Source organism: Callionymus lyra, chromosome 5 (assembly GCF_982586985.1).
Source record: "Callionymus lyra chromosome 5, fCalLyr1.hap1.1, whole genome shotgun sequence".
NCBI lineage: Eukaryota > Metazoa > Chordata > Actinopteri > Syngnathiformes > Callionymidae > Callionymus > Callionymus lyra.
In genome coordinates this window covers 11,417,112-11,438,188 of record NC_141822.1, presented here as the reverse complement: position 1 = coordinate 11,438,188, position 21,077 = coordinate 11,417,112, and the positions used below count along the sequence as shown (strand labels likewise).

Genomic DNA, 21,077 nt, shown 5'->3' with positions numbered 1-21,077 from the left:
TCCGTGTCATCTTCAGGTCCAGAGAAGTCGTTCGGCTCACGTGTGACGTAGACAACGGACCATTAAAAAAACAAACGGAGCGAACTTCAGATATGATGCTAATGACGTCAGGAGATGCTCTGGGGCCCGCGCATGCGCACTCACTCTGACCTCGGCTGCTGCGGCAGCATCAAAGTTGCCGCCTCACGCGCACGCGCCCCGCTGTGGCTGCACACGCACGGAGATGGCGAGGTTCGGTAAAGTTCTGGTCGGGATCTACGTGGAGATCAAACGCAGCGACGGTACGTTAGGATCAGACACACACACACACACACACACACACTGACACACACACACACGCCGGTTCTGAAGCAGCCCAGCTAGCACGCGGCTACATCATCATCATCCTCGGATGAGACACGAACCGATACCGTTACTGGTATTGGTTCGGGTGCGGCGCACGAAGCCACCGAACCGGGTCGAATCCTGGTGTCCATTGACTGGTCGCGGTCCGACACCTGCGCTGTGCTGGACCAGACGGACCCACCCGGCCTGTCGGCTCTGACGAGAACGTGATCGGTACCGAGAATCCACTGTCTTTTATGGGTCCGGTACCAGCTGTCAAATCATCGACTGAGCCTGCTGGACCGAGACTGATGATGATGATGATTGACGGGCCACACCCACATTCTCCGCCGAACCCCGGCTGACCCGGTAGCGGGGATGGCAGGGTGTCGTCTGATCTTGTGGGCTAATCTGGACCTGGTACATGTATCTCTGCTGTCTTGGGTCTTAATGTACCGAGACATTCCCTGGCCAGAGTGAGGAGAGAGTTCTATGGGTGGGTCTGGTCCTCGCAGGGTCTTACAGGGGAAGAGACCAGAGAGAGGATCTCTTTTTTTGGGGGGTGGTGGTCTCATAGTGGTCACCCGTGTCCTGTGTGCATCCAGGTCGGATCCACCAGGCCATGGTGACCTCGCTGCACGAAGACAACGACAGTGTGACGGTGGAGTGGATCGAGAATGGAGACACCAAAGGAAAAGAGGTGAGAAGACTTTGGACCAGGTGATGGTCATAGGCAGGTGATGTCAGGGGTCATGGGGTCATGGGCTGACCCATGACGAGACAAGTGTGAACTGGTCCAGGTGGGAGATCATCATAGTCGGGTTCGTATTTGAATGATTTGTTCTGACTCAGATTGACCTGGAGAGCATCTTCTCTCTGAACCCTGACATCGCCCCTGAAGAAGAGATCCCGAGTCCAGAAGCCGCTCAGCCACCGAGCAACCTGCCCAAGACCAGCAAAGTCCCCAAGGTAGGTGTGTGTTCTTTTGTGTGTGTGTGTGTTTGTCTCATGGCTTCTTGCTCTTTCAGGCCAAACGGGTCACATCGATCCCAAAACCAGACCATCCTCCGAGAGAGAATCGAGGTGAGCGAACAGAACCGTCTCCAGATGTGTGACTGCGTTGCTCCTCCTCTGCAGCAGGGGGCAGTAGAACATGTCCTGTGTTGACAAGTGTTTCTCTGCAGCTGCAGCTGTCGGTACCACCAGAGCCCGACCCAGTCAGACCAGCCAATCAGAGCCTCCTCCACCTGCCATCTGCAGCCAAGCCGTCCAGAACCAGACTCTGCTCCAGCAGCAGAACGGTTCGTCTCCAGATGTTGTTGTGTCTCAAGATGTTGTTGTGTCTCTAGATGTTGTGTCTCTGTGTTTTGTGTGTCTTCGGGTGTGTAGTGTGTGTCTACAGATGTGTAGCATGCATCCAGGGATGTGTTGTGTGTGTCTACAGATGTGTGGTGCGTGTCTAAAGACGCATTGTGTGTGTCTTCATACGTGTTGTGTCTGTCCCCAAATGTGTAGCGTGTGTTGCTTTGTGTATCTACAGATGTATATTGTGTGTCTACAGGTGTGTTGTATGTATCTATAGATGTTTTGGGTGTGTATACAGATGTGTAGTGTGTGTAAACAGATGTGTTGTGTGTGTATACAGATGTGTAATGCGTGACTACAGATGTGTAGTCTGTGTCTAAAGATCTATTGTGTGTGTCTTGAATGTGTTGTGTTTATACACAGACATGTAGTGTCTGTCTACAGATCTATTGTGTGTGTCTTTAATGTGTTGTGTTTATACACAGACATGTAGTGTCTGTCTACAGATCTATTGTGTGTGTCTTTAATGTGTTGTGTTTATACACAGACATGTAGTGTCTGTCTACAGATCTATTGTGTGTGTCTTTAATGTGTTGTGTTTGTACACAGACGTGTAGCGTGTGTCTAGAGAATTGCTTTGTTTGTATACAGATGTGTTGTGTTTATCTACAGATGCGTGGGTTTTGTGTGTATCTACAGATGTGTGTTGTGTGTATCTACAGATGTGTGTGTTGTGTGTATCTACAGATGTGTTGTATACATCTACAGATGTTTATTGTGTATTTACAGTGTTATGCATACCTACAGGTGTGTAGTGTGTGTCTACATTTGTGTTGTTTGTGTACAGCCAGGAGGAAGTCCAACTGTGTCAAAGAGGTGGAGAAACTGCAGGAGAAGAGAGAGAAGAGACGACTGCAGCAACAAGAGCTGAGAGAGAAACGAGCACAAGTCAGTCGCACACACACACAATCATGTACACACACAATCATGTAAGCAAACATTCAACTTGTGGCTTGTTTGTTCCAGGAAGTCGACGTGCATTTGCCAAACTATGAGATCATGTGTATGATCCGAGACTTTAGGTCCAGTCTGGACTACAGACCCCTGACCAGCAACGATATTGTGAGTGCCCCTGAGACTGTGTGTCTTTATGTGTGTGTGTGCGTTTGTGTGACTCTGTGTGTCTGTATATGTAGCTCTGTGTGTGACTCTGTGTGTCTTTATGTGTGTGTGTGTTTGTGTGACTCTGTGTGTCTGTATATGTAGCTCTGTGTGTGTTTGTGTGTGTGTGTGTGTGTGTGTCTGTTTAAGTGTGTATGTTTGTGTATCTATGTGACTTTATGTGTCCATGTAAGTGTATATGTACATATGTGTGAATCTGTGTGTCTTATGTGGGTGTGTTTGTGTAGGTGCGTCTGTATCTTTGTATTTTTGTGTGTCTATATTTGTGTAAGTGTGTAAGGTTGTGTGGTTCAGTGTGTCTTTATGTTTGTGTGCCTGGGTATGAATGTATTATTTTGTTATTGTGTGTGATTGTGTTTTAGTGGTGTATGAGTGTTTGTGTGTGTGTGTCTCACTCAGCTCCATGTGTGTTACAGATCGAGGAACACAGGATCTGTGTGTGTGTTCGTGCTCGTCCTCTCAACAAGAAAGGTTGGTGGTCCTGGTTCTGGTCCTGGACTCGATGTGTGTGTTTGGAGTCACTGACGTGTGTGAACCGGTGCAGAAGTGTCGGTGAAGGACCTGGACGTGATCACCATCCCCAGCAGGGACGTGGTGATGGTGCACGAGCCCAAACAGAAGGTGGACCTGACCCGGTACCTGGAGAACCAGACCTTCCGCTTCGACTACGCCTTCGACGAGAACTCCACCAACGAGATGGTGTACAGGTACTGAGCCCGGCCCGCTCCGTCAGTGAGCCTGTGTGACTGATGGTGATGATGGTGATGATGATGATGAAGGTGAAGAGGAAGATGAAGATGGTGGTGATGGTGATGATGATGATGTTGATGATGGTGATGATGAAGATGAAGATGGTGGTGATGGTGATAATGGTGGTGATGATGATGGTGATTTTGAAGATGGTGATGGTGATGAAGATGAAAATGGTGCTGATGGTTATGTTGATGATGATGAAGATGGTGGTGATGGTGATGATGATGATGATGAAGATGAAGATGTTGAAGATGATGAAGATGAAGGTGATGATGTTGATGATGAAGATAAAGATGGTGGTGATGGTGATGGTGATGATGAAGATGGTGATGATGATGATGGTGATGATGAAGATGGTGATGATGGTGATGATGGTGATGATGAAGATGGTGATGATGATGATGAAGATGGTGATGATGATGATGATGATGGTGGTGATGAAGGTGATGATGATGATGGTGATGATGAAGATGGTGATGTGATGATGGTGATGATGAAGATGATGATGATGAAGGTGATGGTGATGATGAAGATGATGAAGAAGATGATGGTGAAGATGATGATGATGAAGATGATGATGATGATGATGGTGGTGATGAAGGTGATGATGATGATGGTGATGATGATGATGGTGATGATGACGATGATGATGATGACGGTGATGATGATGAGGATGAAGATGATGAGGATGAAGATGGTGATGATGATGAAGATGATGATGATGATGATGAAGATGACGGTGATGATGAAGATGACGGTGATGATGTCACAGGTTCACTGCACAGCCGCTGGTGGAAACCATCTTTGAACGAGGGATGGCCACGTGCTTCGCCTACGGACAGACAGGAAGTGGAAAGACTCATGTGAGTGAGAGTCTGTCTGACTCGTCTCTCTGACTCGTCTCTCTGACTCGTGACTCACAAGTCTTCTCTTGGTGACTGTAATGTTCTTCAGACTATGGGCGGAGACTTCTCGGGGAAGAACCAGGACTGCTCCAAAGGGATCTACGCTCTGTCTGGTAACCTGGGATTTGAACTACAGACTCTTGTTGTCAGTTCATACATCATCATCATCATCATCATCCTCTTCCTCTTCCTCTTCTGCTTCCTCCTCACAGCCAGAGACGTCTTCCTCATGCTGAAGAAACCCTGTTACAAGAAGTTAGACCTGCAGGTTTTCGCCACATTCTTCGAGATTTACAGCGGCAAGGTGAGTCTGAGCGTCATGTGACTCGTCTCCTATCCACGTCAATGTCAGTCTTCGTCATTGAAAATACATTATAAGTCTTGACTGGACGTGTCTCAACATGACTTGACAAGGCTCGGCATGACTCGACGGATCTCAACATGACTCGACGTGTCTTAACATGACTCGACATGACTTGAGAGTGAGTCGACTTGTGTCTGCAGGTGTTCGACCTGCTGAACAGGAAAGCGAAGCTGCGAGTGCTGGAGGACGGGAAGCAGCAGGTGCAGGTGGTGGGTCTGCAGGAGCGAGAGGTCAAGGTCACGGAGGACGTCCTCAAGCTCATCGAGATGGGCAACAGCTGCAGGTACGCCGCCGACAGGAAGTGATGTCGACAAAAATGTTTTCGTTGACGTCGCCCATCGTCTCTCTCTCTCAGGACGTCCGGCCAGACGTCGGCCAACGCTCACTCGTCCCGCAGTCACGCCGTCTTCCAGATCATCCTGCGGCGGCGAGGGAAGATGCACGGGAAGTTCTCGCTCATCGACTTGGCGGGAAACGAGCGAGGAGCCGACACGTCCAGCGCCGACCGGCAGACCCGGCTGGAGGGCGCCGAGATCAACAAGAGCCTGCTGGCCCTGAAGGTACACACACTTCTAGACACACTCGTCTGGGGTGAGTGTGTGACCTTGTGTGTGTGTGTGTGTGTGTGCGTGTGTGTGTGTGTGCAGGAGTGCATCCGGGCTCTGGGTCGGAACAAACCTCACACTCCGTTCAGAGCCAGTAAACTGACCCAGGTGTTGAGAGACTCGTTCATCGGAGAGAACTCGCGCACCTGCATGGTGAGTCTCTGTTGGTTATTGATTTATTAAAGTGTTTTTAACCTTCAACTTGTTTTTTTAAAACATTTCTACGCTTAGAAGTATTTCATGTTTTTCAAATCGAAAAATTGAATTTGTTTTGATAGAAATGTGAAAAATTATTTTTCAAATATTCGTATTACAATTGGAAACTTTGTGTGTAAAAAATTGTTTGTTCAAATTTTAAAATTAAATTATCAAATAAATATACATTGAATTAACTGTAAAAGTTTCTATGAAAAGAAATACGATCTTAGATCTAAAATGAAAGAAGACTTTTTTTTTTAATTTAAAATATATATAAAAAAAATAACAAAAAAACGATTTTAACTTTTCAACATACAAAAATATATTTAAAAAAATAACAAAAAAACGATTTTAACTTTTCAACATACAAAAATATATTTAAAAAAATAACAAAAAAACGATTTTAACTTTTCAACATACAAATGTATATATATAAAAAAAAAATAATAATGATTTCAACTTTTCAACATACAAATATATATATATAAAAAAATAATAATAATGATTTCAACTTTTCAACATACAAATATATATATATAAAAAAATAATAATAATGATTTCAACTTTTCAACATACAAAAATATATAACAAAAAATAACAAAAAAACGATTTTAACTTTTTAACATACAAAAATATATATATATATATAAAAACGATTTCAACTATTCAATATATAAAAATATATAAAAAAAATAACAAAAAAACGATTTAAACTTTTCAACATACAAAAAAAAATATATATATAAAAAAAATAATAATGATTTCAACTTTTCAACATACAAAAATATTATTTAAAAAATAACAAAAAAAAGGTTTAACTTTTCAACATACAAAAATATATATATATATATATAAAAAAACGATTTCAACTATAAAATATATTTAAAAAAATAACAAAAAAACGATTTCAACTTTACAACATACAAAAATATATATATATATTAAAAAAAAAAACGATTTCAACTATTCAACATACAAAAATATATAAAAAATAAATGATAACGATTTAAAAAAGATAGAAAATTCAAAGTTTCAACATTCTGATGAAACTCTATATATACTTCTATTAGTCACGCTCACGTCTGTCCGCAGATCGCCACCGTGTCTCCGGGGATGGCGTCCTGCGAGAACACGCTCAACACGCTGCGTTACGCCAACAGGTGAGCGTGACGACCGGCGCGTCACATGACCGTCACTGACTCACCTGCGTGTGTTTTCAGGGTCAAAGAGTTCGGCATCAGTCCCTCCGACATTCCCTTCTGCCAGAGCGGAGGACGCTCCGACCTGTCCCCCACCTACGATGACGGGTGAGTGATGTCACTTCCTGTTCCCCGAGTGTCTCATCAGTGTGTGTGTGTGTGTGTGTGTGTGTGCAGGGATAAGGATCTGACCATGGACCAGCTGACTTCAGTGGGTCAGGCCCAGCTGGAGGTTCTGGAGGCCCAGTGGGGGGTTGGCAGTTCTCCGCAGAGGGACGACCTGAAGCTGCTGTGTGAGCAGAACGTGAGTGTGGGCGTGACCTTTGACCTCGACCCGGACAAACCCAATCGGCTGACGGGGAAGTGTGTTGCAGGAGGAGGAGGTGTCGCCGCAGCTCTTCAGCTTCCATGAAGCCGTGTCTCAGCTGGTGGAGATGGAGGAGCAGGTCCTGGAGGACCACCGGGCCGTCTTCCAGGTACTGACCCGCTTTGCGGCCTGACCCGGACCCCGCCTGACCAGAAGTGTTGTTGTGACGTGTCAGGAGTCGATCCGGTGTTTGGAGGAGGAGAAGGTTCTGCTGGAGATGACGGAGGAGGTGGACTACGACGTGGAGTCTTACGCCACCCAGCTGGAGCAGATCCTGGACCAGAAGATCGACATCCTGACCGAGCTCAGAGGTGTGTGTCTGTCTGTGCGTCTGTGTGAATATATTGTATGTGTGTGTCTGTTTGTATGAATTTATTGTGTGTGCGTCTGTGTGAATATAATTGTGTTTGTGTGTGTCTCTTTGTATGAATTTATTGTGTGCGTGTGTGTGTGTGTATGAGTGTCTATTTCTGTATATGTGTGTATCTGTGTGAATATATTGTATGTGTGTGTCTGTTTGTATGAATTATTGTATGTGTGTGTGTGTGTGTATATGAGTATCTATTTCTGTATATGTGTGAATATATGGTATTTGTGTATGTCTGTTTGTATTAATTTATTGTGTGTGTGTATGAGTGTCTTAATATGTGTGTATTTGTTTGAATATATTGTATGCGTGTGTGTATATACGAGTATCTGTATATGTGTGTATTTGTGTGAATATAGTGTATGTGTGTGTATATGAGTGTCTGTATATGTGTGTATGAGTGTGTGTCTTTATTTATATTTGCGTGTCTGTGTGTATATATTTGTGTGGGTGTTATTCTGTGTCTGTATGTCTGTGTGTATATTTTCGTGTCTGTATTTTTCTTTTCGTGTGGGACTGTATGCGAGTGTGTGCCTGTGTGTATTTAGTCTGTATATGCATGTGTGTGTGAGTGTGTATAGGTGTTTGTCTTATTTGTTTGTGTGTCTTGTGTCTGTGTAAAAGTCTGTTTGTAATTGTGTGTCTCTTTGCATGTTAGTGTAAGTCTGTGTGCATACGTGGGTGTGGGTGAATATGAGTCTGTGTTAGTGTGTGTTGGTGTGTATCTGTGCTTATATATGTGTGTGTGAGAGTGTGTATGAATCTGACGTTCTTCTTGTCGTTCCAGACAAAGTCAAGTCGTTTCGTTCGGCCCTCCAGGAAGAAGAACAAGCGAGTAAACAAATCACCCCAAAAAGGCCGCGAGCACTTTAGACTCAGTTGTGCGTCTGTGTATGCATTTGTGTGTGTGTGTGGCTGAGTGTGTGTGTTTAAGCTGCACAACATCAAGAAGCTAGAATTGTGAGTGTGCTCTTGAGGGTGTCATCAACACCACTGGAGCTAAATGACTGACATGCGTCATGTTGTGCAGCTGGTGTGTGTGTGCGTGTGTGTGTGTATCATCTCCAGTGTCTGTGTAAAACTGCACAAATATCTTGTTGTTTTTCTAAAGAATGGCCTGCAGGGGGCGCTGCAGTGTAAACTCTCCAGAGGTGACAAAAATAAAATTCTACTAACTGTTTTTGCAGCTTTTCTCTGGTGTGATTGTGTAACCGGGTGTTTCCCTCTCGGGTCCGACGAGTGGTTCTGGTTCTGGTCTCTGGAAAGTGTGGATTCATTCCAACACAAAAATACAGGCGGGTGAAGAACAGCAGCTTTTATTGAGAGCGGCTGGTTCTGGTCACATGCAGTTTCAGCCCTGGAGTCACAGCTTCATCACATACATTCAGTACATAAACGTTTGGGTCAGAACCAGATGAGGTCAGCAGATAGTCGTGGTCATGTGACCAGAAACATGTTTTTTTGTGCTCGTGTGATTGTTGTGAAATGTTTGTCTTTGATTAATTTGGTTTTAGCTTTTGTGTGTCTGCTGACGTCACATGACTTCACTGGTGTCCACGACAGGAGAGGTCCAGTCGCACCGTCAGAACCAGGACTCTTGTGTTTGGCAGGTGATTTGGACCCAGGTCCGTGCATCTGAAGTGGTCCAGGTTCTGAGATCAGGAGAGTCTATGGAGGGAGATTAAGGCATGGGTCGTGCTACAGATGGTTCTGGTCGGGTCACACTTCAAATCTCTGTCACAGGCGTCACTTCTGGCCCAGCGGGCCTGCGCTGCCCTCTTTGGTGCTGCCCGTCCGGCCCCAGCATCCCGACGCGAGGCTCATGCTCCTCTGGGCCGCAGGCGCCCCGCGGTCCTTCTCCGCCTCGCACTGGCTCAGCAGACGCTCGCTGCGTCCCAGCTGCCCGGGGGACGAGGGTTGCTGGGACGACAGGGACCGGAAGACGCGGCTGCGCTTGCGCAGGAATTCTCCTCCAACGGCCGCCAGACCGAAGCTGCTCTTCCGGAGGACGGTGCCGGTGGACTGGGCCGCTCCCGACCTGTGCAGGAGCTCCAGCTGCGTCAAGTGTGAAGCGTAACCATCCGACACCAGCTGCAGGAGAAGAAGAAAACCCCAGAAGACCACGTCACTTCCTGTCCTCCACACCTGGACAGGATCCATTTCCATCTAAAAGTTAATTTCCATCTAGAATGTGCTCTTGAATAATGACTTAAATCTAATACAATATACTTGTTCTCTCCTCATTTCAAACAACTGTTTGCTAAGTAACATAGCAACAGCCTCTAGAGGGCAGAGCACACATTCGTAGAACCAAGGTTATCACTGTAACTGGGGTGTTTGATGTGCAAAAAAACAAACCAAAAAACTAAACCCTTGTCAAAGAATCAAACACAAGCATCTTTAACTGATAAAGTATTGTTGTAGGAAGTTGTGTCTTCAAAGAAGTACTTAGATGGGAAGTATTTATTTAAGGAAGTACTAAGATGGGAAGTAGTGGGTTTAAGGAAGTACTATGATGGGAAGTAATTTGTTTAACAAAGTAATACGTTGGGAAGTAGTGTTTAAGGAAGTACTATGATGGAAAGTAGTGTTTTAAGAAAGTACCAAGATGGGAAGTACTGTTCAAGAAAGAACCAAGATGAGAGTCAGTGTGTGTTTGTACAAAACTCTCTTTTCGTTTAAATTTTTACACTAGAAAATCATCTTTAGCCCCGCCCACTGAAAACACTTTGTTTTTCTGGAAATTAAATCTTGTTTATCATAACCACGCCCACTCTACTGTGATTGTTAAAATATAGAGGTTGTTTCCATGCATCATCAGTCCGAGAAGTCTCCACCTCCAAGGGATTCTTTATATAAACAAAGCGTGACTTGATTATGTCATAATGGACTCCGCTCTCGCAACCTCTTGTTCGCCCAGATTTCAGATTACAGATTACAGGCTCCATGATGTGATTTGAGACCTGGTTTTCCAGTCAGTCTTTATTATCGTATGATTTTCTTGTAAAATCATACGATAATAAAGAACTAATGTCACTGCGATGGTGTTTAATAAGATGATGACCGAGTGTGTGTCAGAACTGTAACCCAATCTACACCAGGCTGGACTTATCGGGCTGACCCAGTCCACTCACCTGACACTGGTGCTGGGTCCTCTTGCCTGGTCGTCCAACGATGTAGATCTGGGTCGGCGGCAGACCCACGGAGGAATATACGGAGATGTCCTTGGTGGAGCCGTACGCTGCAAAGATCTTCATGTGGGCCTGAGGAGAACATGACGGGTCAGAACCGGTGAGACGGAACCAATGACGACAGCTACCAGCACCTCCACGATCAGGGACTTGAGGAAGTTGGCTTTATGCCGGAGCGGGTCGTGGACCAGCCCGTCGCAGAAGGAGACGACGCCGTGTGGGAAGTTGTGCTGCGACAGCCAGGCCACCACACGCTGCTTCTGCATGTCGGGTCGACCCGTCACGTACACGATCATGTAGCCGAGGTCCTGCCAGAACCTGCAGAGCCTCGTCGTCAGTTCCCGTCAACGGACCACAAGCCTGGCAGTTCACTCACCGGACCACATCCACGGCGCCGGCCCGGACCTTCGGGTCGCTGCCCATGATGGAAACGCTGGCCGCGAACGATCCGTCGATGCTGAAGACCACAAACTGGGTTTCCCGGGGGACCACGGTGAGGAAGCCGTCAGCGGACGTGTGGTCTCCCCTGCAGAGAAGACACATAGGAAAGTAACGTTTTTTGTAAAGTGTCTTTCTAGACCAGGGTCACAAAGCGCTTAAACAATCATAAACAATACACAGTTAAAATATATACTTTAAAAGGCCGAGACACGAGACAAACAAGAGTCCCAGAAAATCGGGGAAAAGCCTGAACAAATAAGAATGTCTTAAGATGTCTCTTGAAGGAGTCAGTAGATCATCAAACACAGAGATCGTTCCAAAGCTTAGGAGCAACAGTCTGGAAGGATTTCTCTCCTCTGGTCCTGAAGCGTGTTCAGGAACCATCAGTAGATTCTAATCCACAGACCTCAGAGCCCGAGCTGGGGTGTAAGTCTGGATCAGAATCTACTGATGGAAGGTCTGACCATGAATAGATCTGAAAGTAAGAACCAGAATTTTTAAATTGATCCTGAAAGAAACTGGCAGCCAGTGAAGAGTTTTAAGGATCGGAGAAATGTGAGTTCTTCTACTAGAGCGGGTCAGAATTCTTGCTGAAGAGTTTTGTATCAACTGCAGGCGAGACAGATCCTTCTTGTTTAGACATGAAACTAAACTGTTACAATAGTCCAGACGAGAAGATACAAACGCATGGATTATAAGCTCCAGATCATGTTTTGACATCATTTTCCTAAGTTTAGAATTTTCTCTCAGTTGAAGGAAACAGTTTCTGGTCAGTTGAGTCATGTGACCCCCGTCCTGACTAAAGCGGTCGTACCTGACCACCATCTTGACGGGATACACGCCCACGCCGAGGCATTCTGGCAGGAGGACGGACACTCGGCCGCTGCTGCTGGTCAGCTCGGTGCTGAAGTGAACCCAGTCCCCCGACGGGGGCCGGGTCATGATGTGGACGTCCACCTGCGGACACACACACACCGCATCATCAGATGCACTGACGTCAATCACCTCCTGACCAAGATACCTTTTCACCGGTCAGTGCCACCATGTCCAGCGGACCGTACATGAAGCGACCCGCCACCGTCTGAGGTCCGTCCTCCACGAACACGCCGTCCATCATGCGGTGGTTTGCGGCGACGTTCTGTCATTGTTGGGATGAAGAGTGAGTCTGTTGTCCAGTACAGACGAGGAATATAACTCAGTACCCGGATCTTCACGTGGGTACGTTTGCGGAGCCACTTCTCTCGAGGCGTGGATGGCATGAACTCCGTAACTTCTCTCCCATCAAGCTCCAGAACGCCAGAGTTCTCCTGTCGCATCACCTGGAGACAGACGGGTCAGGCGGAGCGACAGGAAGTGACAGAGGACCCACCTGTCGCAGCAGGAAGGAGACGACGTCCGTGGACTCCCAGTAGGAGGCGTGGAACAGGTGCGGGAGGGCGACCGTGGGAAACGCGGCGAGGGCTTCAGGACAGTAGAGGGCGTAGTCCATCCGTTTGCTGCCCCACCAGCGCGAGGCGACTGAGGACACAAGCGAGGGCGTCAGTGAGAGTCCACTAGGGGGCGCCTCATGAGTATCTACGGTCCACTGGGGCTGGTACCTCGTTCCAAGTTCCTCAGCACCCGGGGTGAGTCACTGATGTTGGATGAAGTGTCTGTGAGGTCGGGCGTGATGTCTGTGAGGTCGGAGGTCAACCCCGTCAGGTCGGAGGTCGGGTCGGAGCTCAGAGACTCGGACCGTCCCGGGAAGACCTTCCGCAGCTTCTTACTCAACCGGGGCGACACGCTGCGTGTGGCGAAGTAGGGCAACGGCAGGTGGGAGAGCAGGCTCGACTGGTGAACCGGTTTGTGTGCTGGTGGGGGGGGGGGCATGCGAAAGTCAGCGATGGTCACCTGATTGCGCAAAGGTGAGGTTAAAGGTCGGCTTACTGGCAGCGTTGTTGGACATTTTGGTGTCGGCGGACCCGGATGCCAGGCTAGCCGTGCTGGCCTCGCTCCCCCGGCGGCCACAGCGAGGGAGTCCCGGCGAGGAGGGGGAGGGGCATGTCGTTCCAGCTGTGGATAAACAAGAGTTCACCTCTGACCTGAGGTCATGGAGCTTCTGCAGGGGAACTCACCGTTGGTCGGGCAGTTCAGCGCCGGGATGGTGGTCCAGGGGCTGCCTGAGTCCAGAGCCTGGTGGACCGGAGTCTCTTTGAGCAGCGTCTCTATGGAAGTGTATCAATGCCATCAGAATATTGATATAAATAAATTAAATAATTTCTACATTAAAAGGTTGAATGTATTTATTTATTTATTTTTAAACATCTTTTTATTGATTTTCAGATATTAAGACATTGACCCACACACACAAAATAAATAAAATAAAAGGTAGAATACAAAAACAAAGAAAGATCCCACCCTCCACCCCCGTAGAAAACCACCCTGTGGTCTCAAAAATCCAGACCACCACCCACCTCTTCACAATCAGGGCTTGACAAAGAGAAATGATTTATTTTTAACATTTACATTTAAAAGAAATGTCATATTTTCAGAATTATATTTTTTTTCCCTCAAAATATTTTTTTTAATTCAATATATTTTCAATTTTAAAATGGTGGTATAATTCTGCCACCATTTTGGCTGAATGTTAAATTCAACCATTTAATAATGTGATAGCACTTATATATATATATATATATATATATATAAATTCTATATACTTCTATACGTCTCCACTAGGTGGAGACAAAGTGTCAGGGAGGAGCAGAACTCACCCAGCAGGGGGGAGTGCCCGTCTCCCAGAGGGAAGCTCTGGTATCGGGGCACACTAAAGGGGGGCAGCAGGTGGAAGCGGCGATCCAGCAGGGGCTCCAGGCGCGAGGCTGAGGGGTCCGCCGGGTGGAAGAGGTTGTAGAGCTGCCGACACGCCGGGCGCAGTGCTGACACTGAGGAGACCACAGGTCAGCTGAGGTCACATCCTGCCAAGGAACGTTCTTGGAACTCACGGTCCAGCGAAGGGACGGCGGTCTTTCTCAGAGCCAGGACCAGACCCAGAGGAGACCCGAACAGGAAGAAGTCCGACACCTCGAAGTCCAGCTTCCCTGCGGAGCCTCCGTCCTGCACCGTGCTGCTGCTGGAGCGCCACGACTCTCCGTGCAGCACGCCGGCGTGGAGGCTGCAGACCAGAGTGATGTCACCCACCTGTCCATGACGCTCGCCAGCCGGACTCACCTGGACAGGAAGGCCTGGTGCTGCTGGACCGTGTCGTACGACGAGTTGCTGCGTTTACGTGGAAGTTGTTTGTAGTCGGACTGACGGACGTCCACGTCGCTGCGGCTGAGATGACGACTGTTGTCCAGACCCACTCCAGAGAGGTCCAGTTCCTGCTGAGCAGAACCACCTCTGTCTTTGTGTCTGTGTGTGTGTGGGGGTGTGTGTGCATCTGTGTGTGTGTGTGAGAGTCACCTGCACGCTCACGTTACTCCCTCTCCTGCTGCTGCTCACACTCTCTGAGGTTGTTGAGTTGCTGCAGAGAACATCGAAGCCCAGGATACCTCCGACACTGTCGCCTACTACACACACCTGCAACACAACAACACATATAGTACGTCACACACACATCTGTACGACACAAACACGCAAGTGACACACACCTCATCAGGACACAAACACACAAGTCGCAAACACAACTGCAACACACAAGTGACACACATAAGTGACACACACCAATCAGGACACAATTCACAAGTCGCAAACACATCTGCAACACAGAAGTGACACACACCTTATCAGGACACAATTCACAAGTCGCAAACACAACTGCAACACATAAGTGACACACACCTTATCAGGACACAATTCACAAGTCGCAAACACATCTGCAACACATAAGTGACACACACCAATCAGGACACAATTCACAAGTCGCAAACACATCTGCAACACAGAAGTGACACACACACCTGCAACACACAAGTGACACACCTTATCAGGACACAAACACACAAGTCGCAAACACATCTGCAGCACACAAGTGACACACACACAAGAGACACACACCTTATCAGGACACAAACACACAAGTCGCAAACACAACTGCAACACACAAGTGACACACACCTTATCAGGACACAAACACACAAGTCGCAAACACAACTGCAGCACACAAGTGACACACACACAAGTGACACACACCTTATCAGGACACAAACACACAAGTCGCAAACACAACTGCAACACACAAGTGACAAACACACAAGTGACACACACCTTATCAGGACACAAACACACAAAAGTCACAAACTCAACTGCAACACACAAGTGACACACACCCCATCAGGACACAGACACACAAGTCACAAACACAACTGCAACACACAAAAACACAAGTGACATACACACCTGCAACACACAAGTGACACACACCCCATCAGGAAACAAACACACAAGTCACAACTGCAACACACAAAAACACAAGTGACACACACACCTGCAGGAAACAAACACACAAGTTACAAACACAGACACACACACCTGCAGGACACTCAAACACACACTTGCAGACACACACACACATGCAGGACACGCAGGCAGACAAGTTAAACACACAAGTGACACACACACACTTGCAGGACAAAAACACACAAGTCACACAGACACCTGCAGGGAGCGCACGTCAAACACTAAGAAACACGTACCTGCAGAACACAAACACACACTCGCAGACAAAATTACACAAACACATGAAGGACACACAGAAACAAGTCAGAACACTGACACATGAACGCAGGACACACAAACACACATTCATGGACACACACATCCAGGAAACACAGACACACAAGTCAGACACACTCACATAGGCACACATCTACAAACACACAAACAAATACAGATGCTCACATAGAGACAAAAAGTCCCACACACTCACAGACACACACAGAAACACACACCTGGACTCACCTGTCCGGTGAAGGTCTCTCCCTCTAAGGACTTGATGAAGTCATGGAACACCTGGTTGGCTCTCAGGACGACGGCGGCCACAGCCTCCTGGTACTGCGGCGCTGAGGTGGCGAGCAGCGGCAGAGCGGCGAGCGGGATGTGATCCTGAGAGCTGAACAGACGCGTCTGGTCGTGTCCGTGTGGACTCAGACTAGAACCCAGAGCAGACCCGTCAGTGAGGTGCGGAGGCGGACTCACACCGGCGGGACTCACTTGGAGACCAGCGAGAAGGCGTCGGTGCAGACGGTCGGACACGGGACCGTCCGGACCACCACACGCCCGAGAGCCGCCGGGTAGTGAACCCTCATCACGGCCTGGAAGGCTGAGGTCAGGGTGTTGACGTCGCCTCGTTTGCTGCTCTGGTCACCTGACCCCGAGTCCAGGATGTTCCCGCCGTGCAGGACCAGAACCAGCACTTGGACCTTGGAGGTCTGTGGACTCGTCTGAGCTTCATCCACCTGGAGGAGGAGACGACATGTTCGACTTGTTGACTCTTCAAAGACTGACCTTCACCTCTGACTCCTTGTTGTCCACCATCACTTCCTGGTCTGTGGAGTCTGTTGGAAGAAACGGATCAGACTCTGCTTGTGAGTCACTGCATCCTTTTTTCATTACCGTCCGGCTCGTCCAGGTCCGTGCTCTGGATGGTGTCCATCAGGTCATTGGAGCTCCACTTACTGATCCCTTTGACCAGGAGGTCCTCCTCGTCAAGGTCATCTGCAAGACCACCAGAGACTGAGTTCAGCTACTGCGACTCACTGTGACAATCTGACTCATCGTGACTCACTGTGACCTAAACTGACTCAATAGAGAGTCACTGCGGCTCATGAGTGACTCGCTATGAGTGACTCACTGGAATTCAATGAGACTCACTGTTACTCAAAGTGATTTACTTTGACTTAATTTTACTCACTTGATCTAACTCTGATTTACTGGGTCTTAATATGAATTACTGCCATTTTTTTTTTCATCACGACATAATCTAACAAATTGTAACTGAAACTGACTCACTATAGCTCAATATGACTCAGTGCGACTTAATCTGATTTACTGTAATTTAATCTGATTTACTGATTAAATGGAGAGTCACTGCGACTCAATCTGACTCACTGCTACTCAATGATGAAGTCAGCGTGACTTCAGTGACTCAGTCTGAGTCACTGTTACTCAATATGACTCACTGCGTCTAAATTTGACTCACTGTAATTCAATATGATTCACTGTAACTTTATCTGACTCACTGCGACTCAATCTGACTCAGTGAGACTCCATCTGTGTCACTGTTACTCAATATGACTCACTGCGACTTAATCTGACTCACTGCGACTTAATCTGACTCACTGCGGCTCAGTCTGACTCAGTGAGACTCCATCTGTGTCACTGTTACTCAATATGACTCACTGCGACTTAATCTGACTCACTGCGACTCAGTCTGACTCACTGCGACTTAATCTGATTCACTGCGACTTAATCTGACTCACTGCGACTTAATCTGACTCACTGCGACTTAATCTGACTCACTGCAACTCAATTGACTCAGTGAGACTCCGTCTGAGTCACTGTTACTCAATCTAAATGCCAGCTAAACATGGATGAGAACAGAGTCGTTACCCTGAGCATCGAAGAACTCGTCGTCGGTGCTGTCGTCAGAGTCGCGAGCGATGCTCTGGATCCTCCACTCAGACACGCTCTGGCGGGACGGACTTCCAGCTGGAACCAGAGTCAGGTCTCGTGATCAGGACTCGGTGGAAGAACTGGACTCACCTCCTCTTCTGGACGAGTGGTTAGAGGACGACGTGGACCACTGCTGGGTCAGTCCTCGCCGGTCCTCGGATGATCCCGGCTCTGTTGTGGATTCCCCGGCCTCCGTCGCCGGACAGTGGTTCTGGTCCGCCGTAGGCTCCTCGCTGGGACTGTACTGGGACATCTTCTGGGCCAAAGCCAGCTGCGTCTCCAGCTCCAGGTGCCGGATATCTTCTATTGTCAAACCGAACCACTCGTCTTGCCAGCACCAGGCCTGCCGGTGGGCCCGGACCATGACCTTACGCAGACCTGCGGGACCACGAGAATCAGCGGTTCTGCTCTGAAGTCCTGCTCATGACCTGGACTCACCTACGTCATGGATAAAGCGCTCGATCTTGGACTGCATTCCCCAGTACCGGAACTCAACTTTACACAGCTTGTAAGCGCACATGACCGAGTTCTGATCCGGGTCCAGGCTTTTCTCCTGGACCCAATCTTCTGACAGTGGACCCCTGCTGGTCTTGAGGGACTGGTAGAGTTTGGGGTCTTCTTCTAACAGATATTCGTGTGGCGCGATGTATTCCTTCACGATGTCGATCGAGTCTAACAGCAAAACCGGGTCAGAACCAGCAGCTCACAGGACTCGTGTGTGTGTGTGTGTGTGTGTGTGTGTGTGTGTGTGTGTGTGTGTGTGTGTGTCTCACCAACGGTCCTCTGTCTCTTCTCAGCAGGACTCAGGTGGAACAGGTCCTCCTGTTGTCCGCTGTCTGGTTTGTAGTGGGTCTCGATGTCGATGAAGAACTTCTCCACGAACGGACAAGTGTACCTGGTGGTCACGTGACAGCAGGGTCACGTGATGTTCTGACACTCGGGTGCGGTTGGTCCACTGTTGCCGTGGCGACTCACCGGGTCCTGGTGTACGGGTAGGCGTTCCAGGACTCCTCCTCCACGCGCAGCGCCGCCTGCGGCAGGATGGCGCAGAACCAGGACGGGATGTGTTTGCCGATGTGGTACACCTTGTGCGTGAACTGACCCGAGCCTCCGGGCCCGTCCTGGTACGGTTTGTTCTCCAGGATCTCCACGCCGCTGCCCTCGCCACAGCTCTCGTCCCGACTCTTCCTCTGCGGGGTCAGAGGTCGAGACTTGAGGGATGACCTCCTTTCAAGCAGACTTCCAGACTTCAGGAGTCTCAAGTTAAGAATGTGACTAAAGAGGAAGGCTGGGGAATGTTGGAGGCGCAACACAAACATGAAGCTCTGCTGGACTTATAAATAAAAGTCAGTTAATATTCACAAAACACTAATTATGTAACTCCGATAATACAAAATACATTTTCTAAACCAGGATTTGCAGGAAGTAGCTCAGAGGTTTATTGGTATTGTCTGGAGGTACTACTATACCAACATTTTTATATTGAATTTAAACGACTCTGAATTGAATATAATTGTTTTTAGAAAATATAGTTTTGAATTATTGGATTTTCAATATCAAACATTTATTTTGACTTTCAACTTCAACTTGAATTTGTTTATATAACCAAAAAATTCAATGTTTAAAAATGTCAGTAAAGAAATTCAAAGTTAGAACATTATAAATGTTAAATATTCCGATCTGACTTATATACTACATAGATTTTATATTTTACATTTGAGGAGAAATGGTTCAAATGAAACATAAGAATGTTCTGAAGCATTTAAACCTCAGATCATCTCAGTTCAGATGAAGGTGCTGAACGGCGATGACCTCCATGTCCCGTTGTCATGGTGACATCCTCAAGCAACCTCAGCTGGAGGAGGCGTGGCCGAAGCATGACTCAAACATGTCTGACACCCAGATGTTCCTCTTCCAGAGTGAGCACCATGCACAGATTAAAGGAGCAGATTATCAGCAGCTCAGAATGCCGAGGTCCGGATTACGTGACTTGAGGTCACATGACTCTACGAGAATGCACGACGACACTGCAGGACCGGTTATCTTCGGTGAAAACCGGCACCGGGAACCGGGCTCACCTGGATCATGTAGAGCTGAGCGATCCGGTACTCGTCCACGCTCAGTGGCATGGGGATGCGATACTCTTTGATCAGCATGGTTCCTGTGAGGGCGGGGTCAGGTTCTGGACTTCATGTGGTCTGCAGAGGAAACAAGAGTGAGACTCACTCTGACTCACACTGACTCACCCCCACCTCCGCTCCACCCCTCAGGTGCAGAACCATCCGGGCCACATCGAGAGACACTCGACTTCTTCTTCCTCTTCTTGCGTCGCAGGACTCTGGAGTCGCAGGTCACATGACCACTTAATCCCAGCAGATTAGTCACCACCTGGAAGAAGAAGAAGACGTTCTTGTGACTTGATGATGTCACTTCCTGAGCCAGCCTGTGTCTCGCCCACAGCGGATGAGAACCAGAACCATCGACCCATGTGAAAATATGTGACATCTGTCATGTGACCTGCTGTGTAAGTGTGTGAGGAGAGTCACGTGATGATGATGATAAACATTCACACACACACACACACATTCATCTGGTTTAATTCAACACTATAAACATCTCAGCCTCCTGCTTCTCCCTGACACACACATGCGTCACCATGACGACACTGATGTGATGTTGTGGAGCCTCTGGACCGAACCGAGCTCGCACTGACGGAACCATCAGGTGAACAGGCGGACGTTGCTTCACTCACCTGCAAGACTCTTGCTGCACGAGCCTCGCCTGGCTCGCGGCTCCATCGTCTCGGTCTGGCCCGTTCCGGTAACTGGGCTGATGCTCCACAACACACGGAGAGAGAGAGAGAGAGAGAGAGAGAGAGCGCCACCTGCTGGCAACATCCGGAACTTCCTGTCTTCTGCAGGAGAAGCCATCAGCGGGTCGTCAAAACCGCTGAACCGGATGTCTCAAGAGGAGGAGATGACGTGAGAGTCATTTTATTATTTTCTCTTCAGGAGATTGACTTTTTGTTGGACCAAAGAACACTGTCAGAGACACACAAGTGCATGATGGAGAAAAACATATGAGAGGGAGTTTAGAACAAACAAGAAATGTCAATAAAATATGTATTTGATTTTTATTTTTGCAGCTTTCCACGTTCTTAGACAGTTGATAAGACAATAATCTAAATAGTTTTTGCAACTGCAATTTTTGTAATAGATTTAA

At 47.7% G+C, this 21,077-nt stretch overlaps 2 protein-coding genes across 4 annotated transcripts in view; one reads left to right on the top strand and one right to left on the bottom strand.

Annotated features, from left to right (window-relative positions):
* The first annotated feature begins 16 nt into the window (after nucleotides 1-16).
* LOC148079326 (kinesin-like protein KIF2A) overlaps nucleotides 17-21,077 on the top strand; it is a 46,361-nt gene continuing 25,300 nt past the window's right edge. The window contains exons 1-21 of the mRNA XM_087790841.1: nucleotides 17-281; nucleotides 930-1,024; nucleotides 1,177-1,293; nucleotides 1,353-1,407; nucleotides 1,509-1,625; nucleotides 2,477-2,577; nucleotides 2,656-2,751; nucleotides 3,228-3,282; nucleotides 3,356-3,518; nucleotides 4,337-4,427; nucleotides 4,519-4,582; nucleotides 4,682-4,773; nucleotides 4,974-5,116; nucleotides 5,189-5,393; nucleotides 5,481-5,591; nucleotides 6,729-6,796; nucleotides 6,857-6,943; nucleotides 7,013-7,139; nucleotides 7,210-7,311; nucleotides 7,378-7,513; nucleotides 8,357-8,447. Coding sequence (XP_087646967.1) covers nucleotides 224-281; nucleotides 930-1,024; nucleotides 1,177-1,293; nucleotides 1,353-1,407; nucleotides 1,509-1,625; nucleotides 2,477-2,577; nucleotides 2,656-2,751; nucleotides 3,228-3,282; nucleotides 3,356-3,518; nucleotides 4,337-4,427; nucleotides 4,519-4,582; nucleotides 4,682-4,773; nucleotides 4,974-5,116; nucleotides 5,189-5,393; nucleotides 5,481-5,591; nucleotides 6,729-6,796; nucleotides 6,857-6,943; nucleotides 7,013-7,139; nucleotides 7,210-7,311; nucleotides 7,378-7,513; nucleotides 8,357-8,442 — 2,169 coding nt within the window. The 5' untranslated portion in view covers nucleotides 17-223 and the 3' untranslated portion in view covers nucleotides 8,443-8,447. The remainder of the gene's footprint in view (nucleotides 282-929; nucleotides 1,025-1,176; nucleotides 1,294-1,352; nucleotides 1,408-1,508; nucleotides 1,626-2,476; nucleotides 2,578-2,655; nucleotides 2,752-3,227; nucleotides 3,283-3,355; nucleotides 3,519-4,336; nucleotides 4,428-4,518; nucleotides 4,583-4,681; nucleotides 4,774-4,973; nucleotides 5,117-5,188; nucleotides 5,394-5,480; nucleotides 5,592-6,728; nucleotides 6,797-6,856; nucleotides 6,944-7,012; nucleotides 7,140-7,209; nucleotides 7,312-7,377; nucleotides 7,514-8,356; nucleotides 8,448-21,077) is intronic.
* Nucleotides 8,914-20,684, bottom strand: LOC148079330 (membrane-associated phosphatidylinositol transfer protein 2-like). Of its 3 annotated transcripts, none has more exons than XM_087790832.1 (27): nucleotides 20,608-20,684; nucleotides 20,108-20,243; nucleotides 19,934-20,053; nucleotides 18,831-19,045; nucleotides 18,629-18,750; nucleotides 18,294-18,527; nucleotides 17,946-18,233; nucleotides 17,793-17,891; nucleotides 16,797-16,898; nucleotides 16,695-16,738; nucleotides 16,395-16,639; nucleotides 16,143-16,332; nucleotides 14,646-14,762; nucleotides 14,412-14,566; nucleotides 14,186-14,355; nucleotides 13,955-14,125; nucleotides 13,316-13,405; nucleotides 13,128-13,253; nucleotides 12,800-13,051; nucleotides 12,571-12,719; nucleotides 12,404-12,520; nucleotides 12,223-12,339; nucleotides 12,016-12,158; nucleotides 11,137-11,286; nucleotides 10,895-11,078; nucleotides 10,704-10,832; nucleotides 8,914-9,660 (listed from the first exon to the last, which is right to left on the bottom strand). In XM_087790832.1, the coding sequence occupies exons 3-27, from the start codon at nucleotides 20,009-20,011 to the stop codon at nucleotides 9,316-9,318; spliced, it is 4,032 nt and encodes a 1,343-aa protein (XP_087646958.1). In that variant the 5' UTR covers nucleotides 20,012-20,053; nucleotides 20,108-20,243; nucleotides 20,608-20,684; the 3' UTR covers nucleotides 8,914-9,315. The 3 variants fall into 3 exon arrangements, with proteins under 3 accessions (XP_087646958.1, XP_087646959.1, XP_087646960.1); XM_087790833.1 differs by having other exon boundaries at nucleotides 14,412-14,563; XM_087790834.1 differs by lacking the exons at nucleotides 18,629-18,750; nucleotides 18,831-19,045; nucleotides 19,934-20,053; nucleotides 20,108-20,243; nucleotides 20,608-20,684 and having other exon boundaries at nucleotides 18,298-18,383.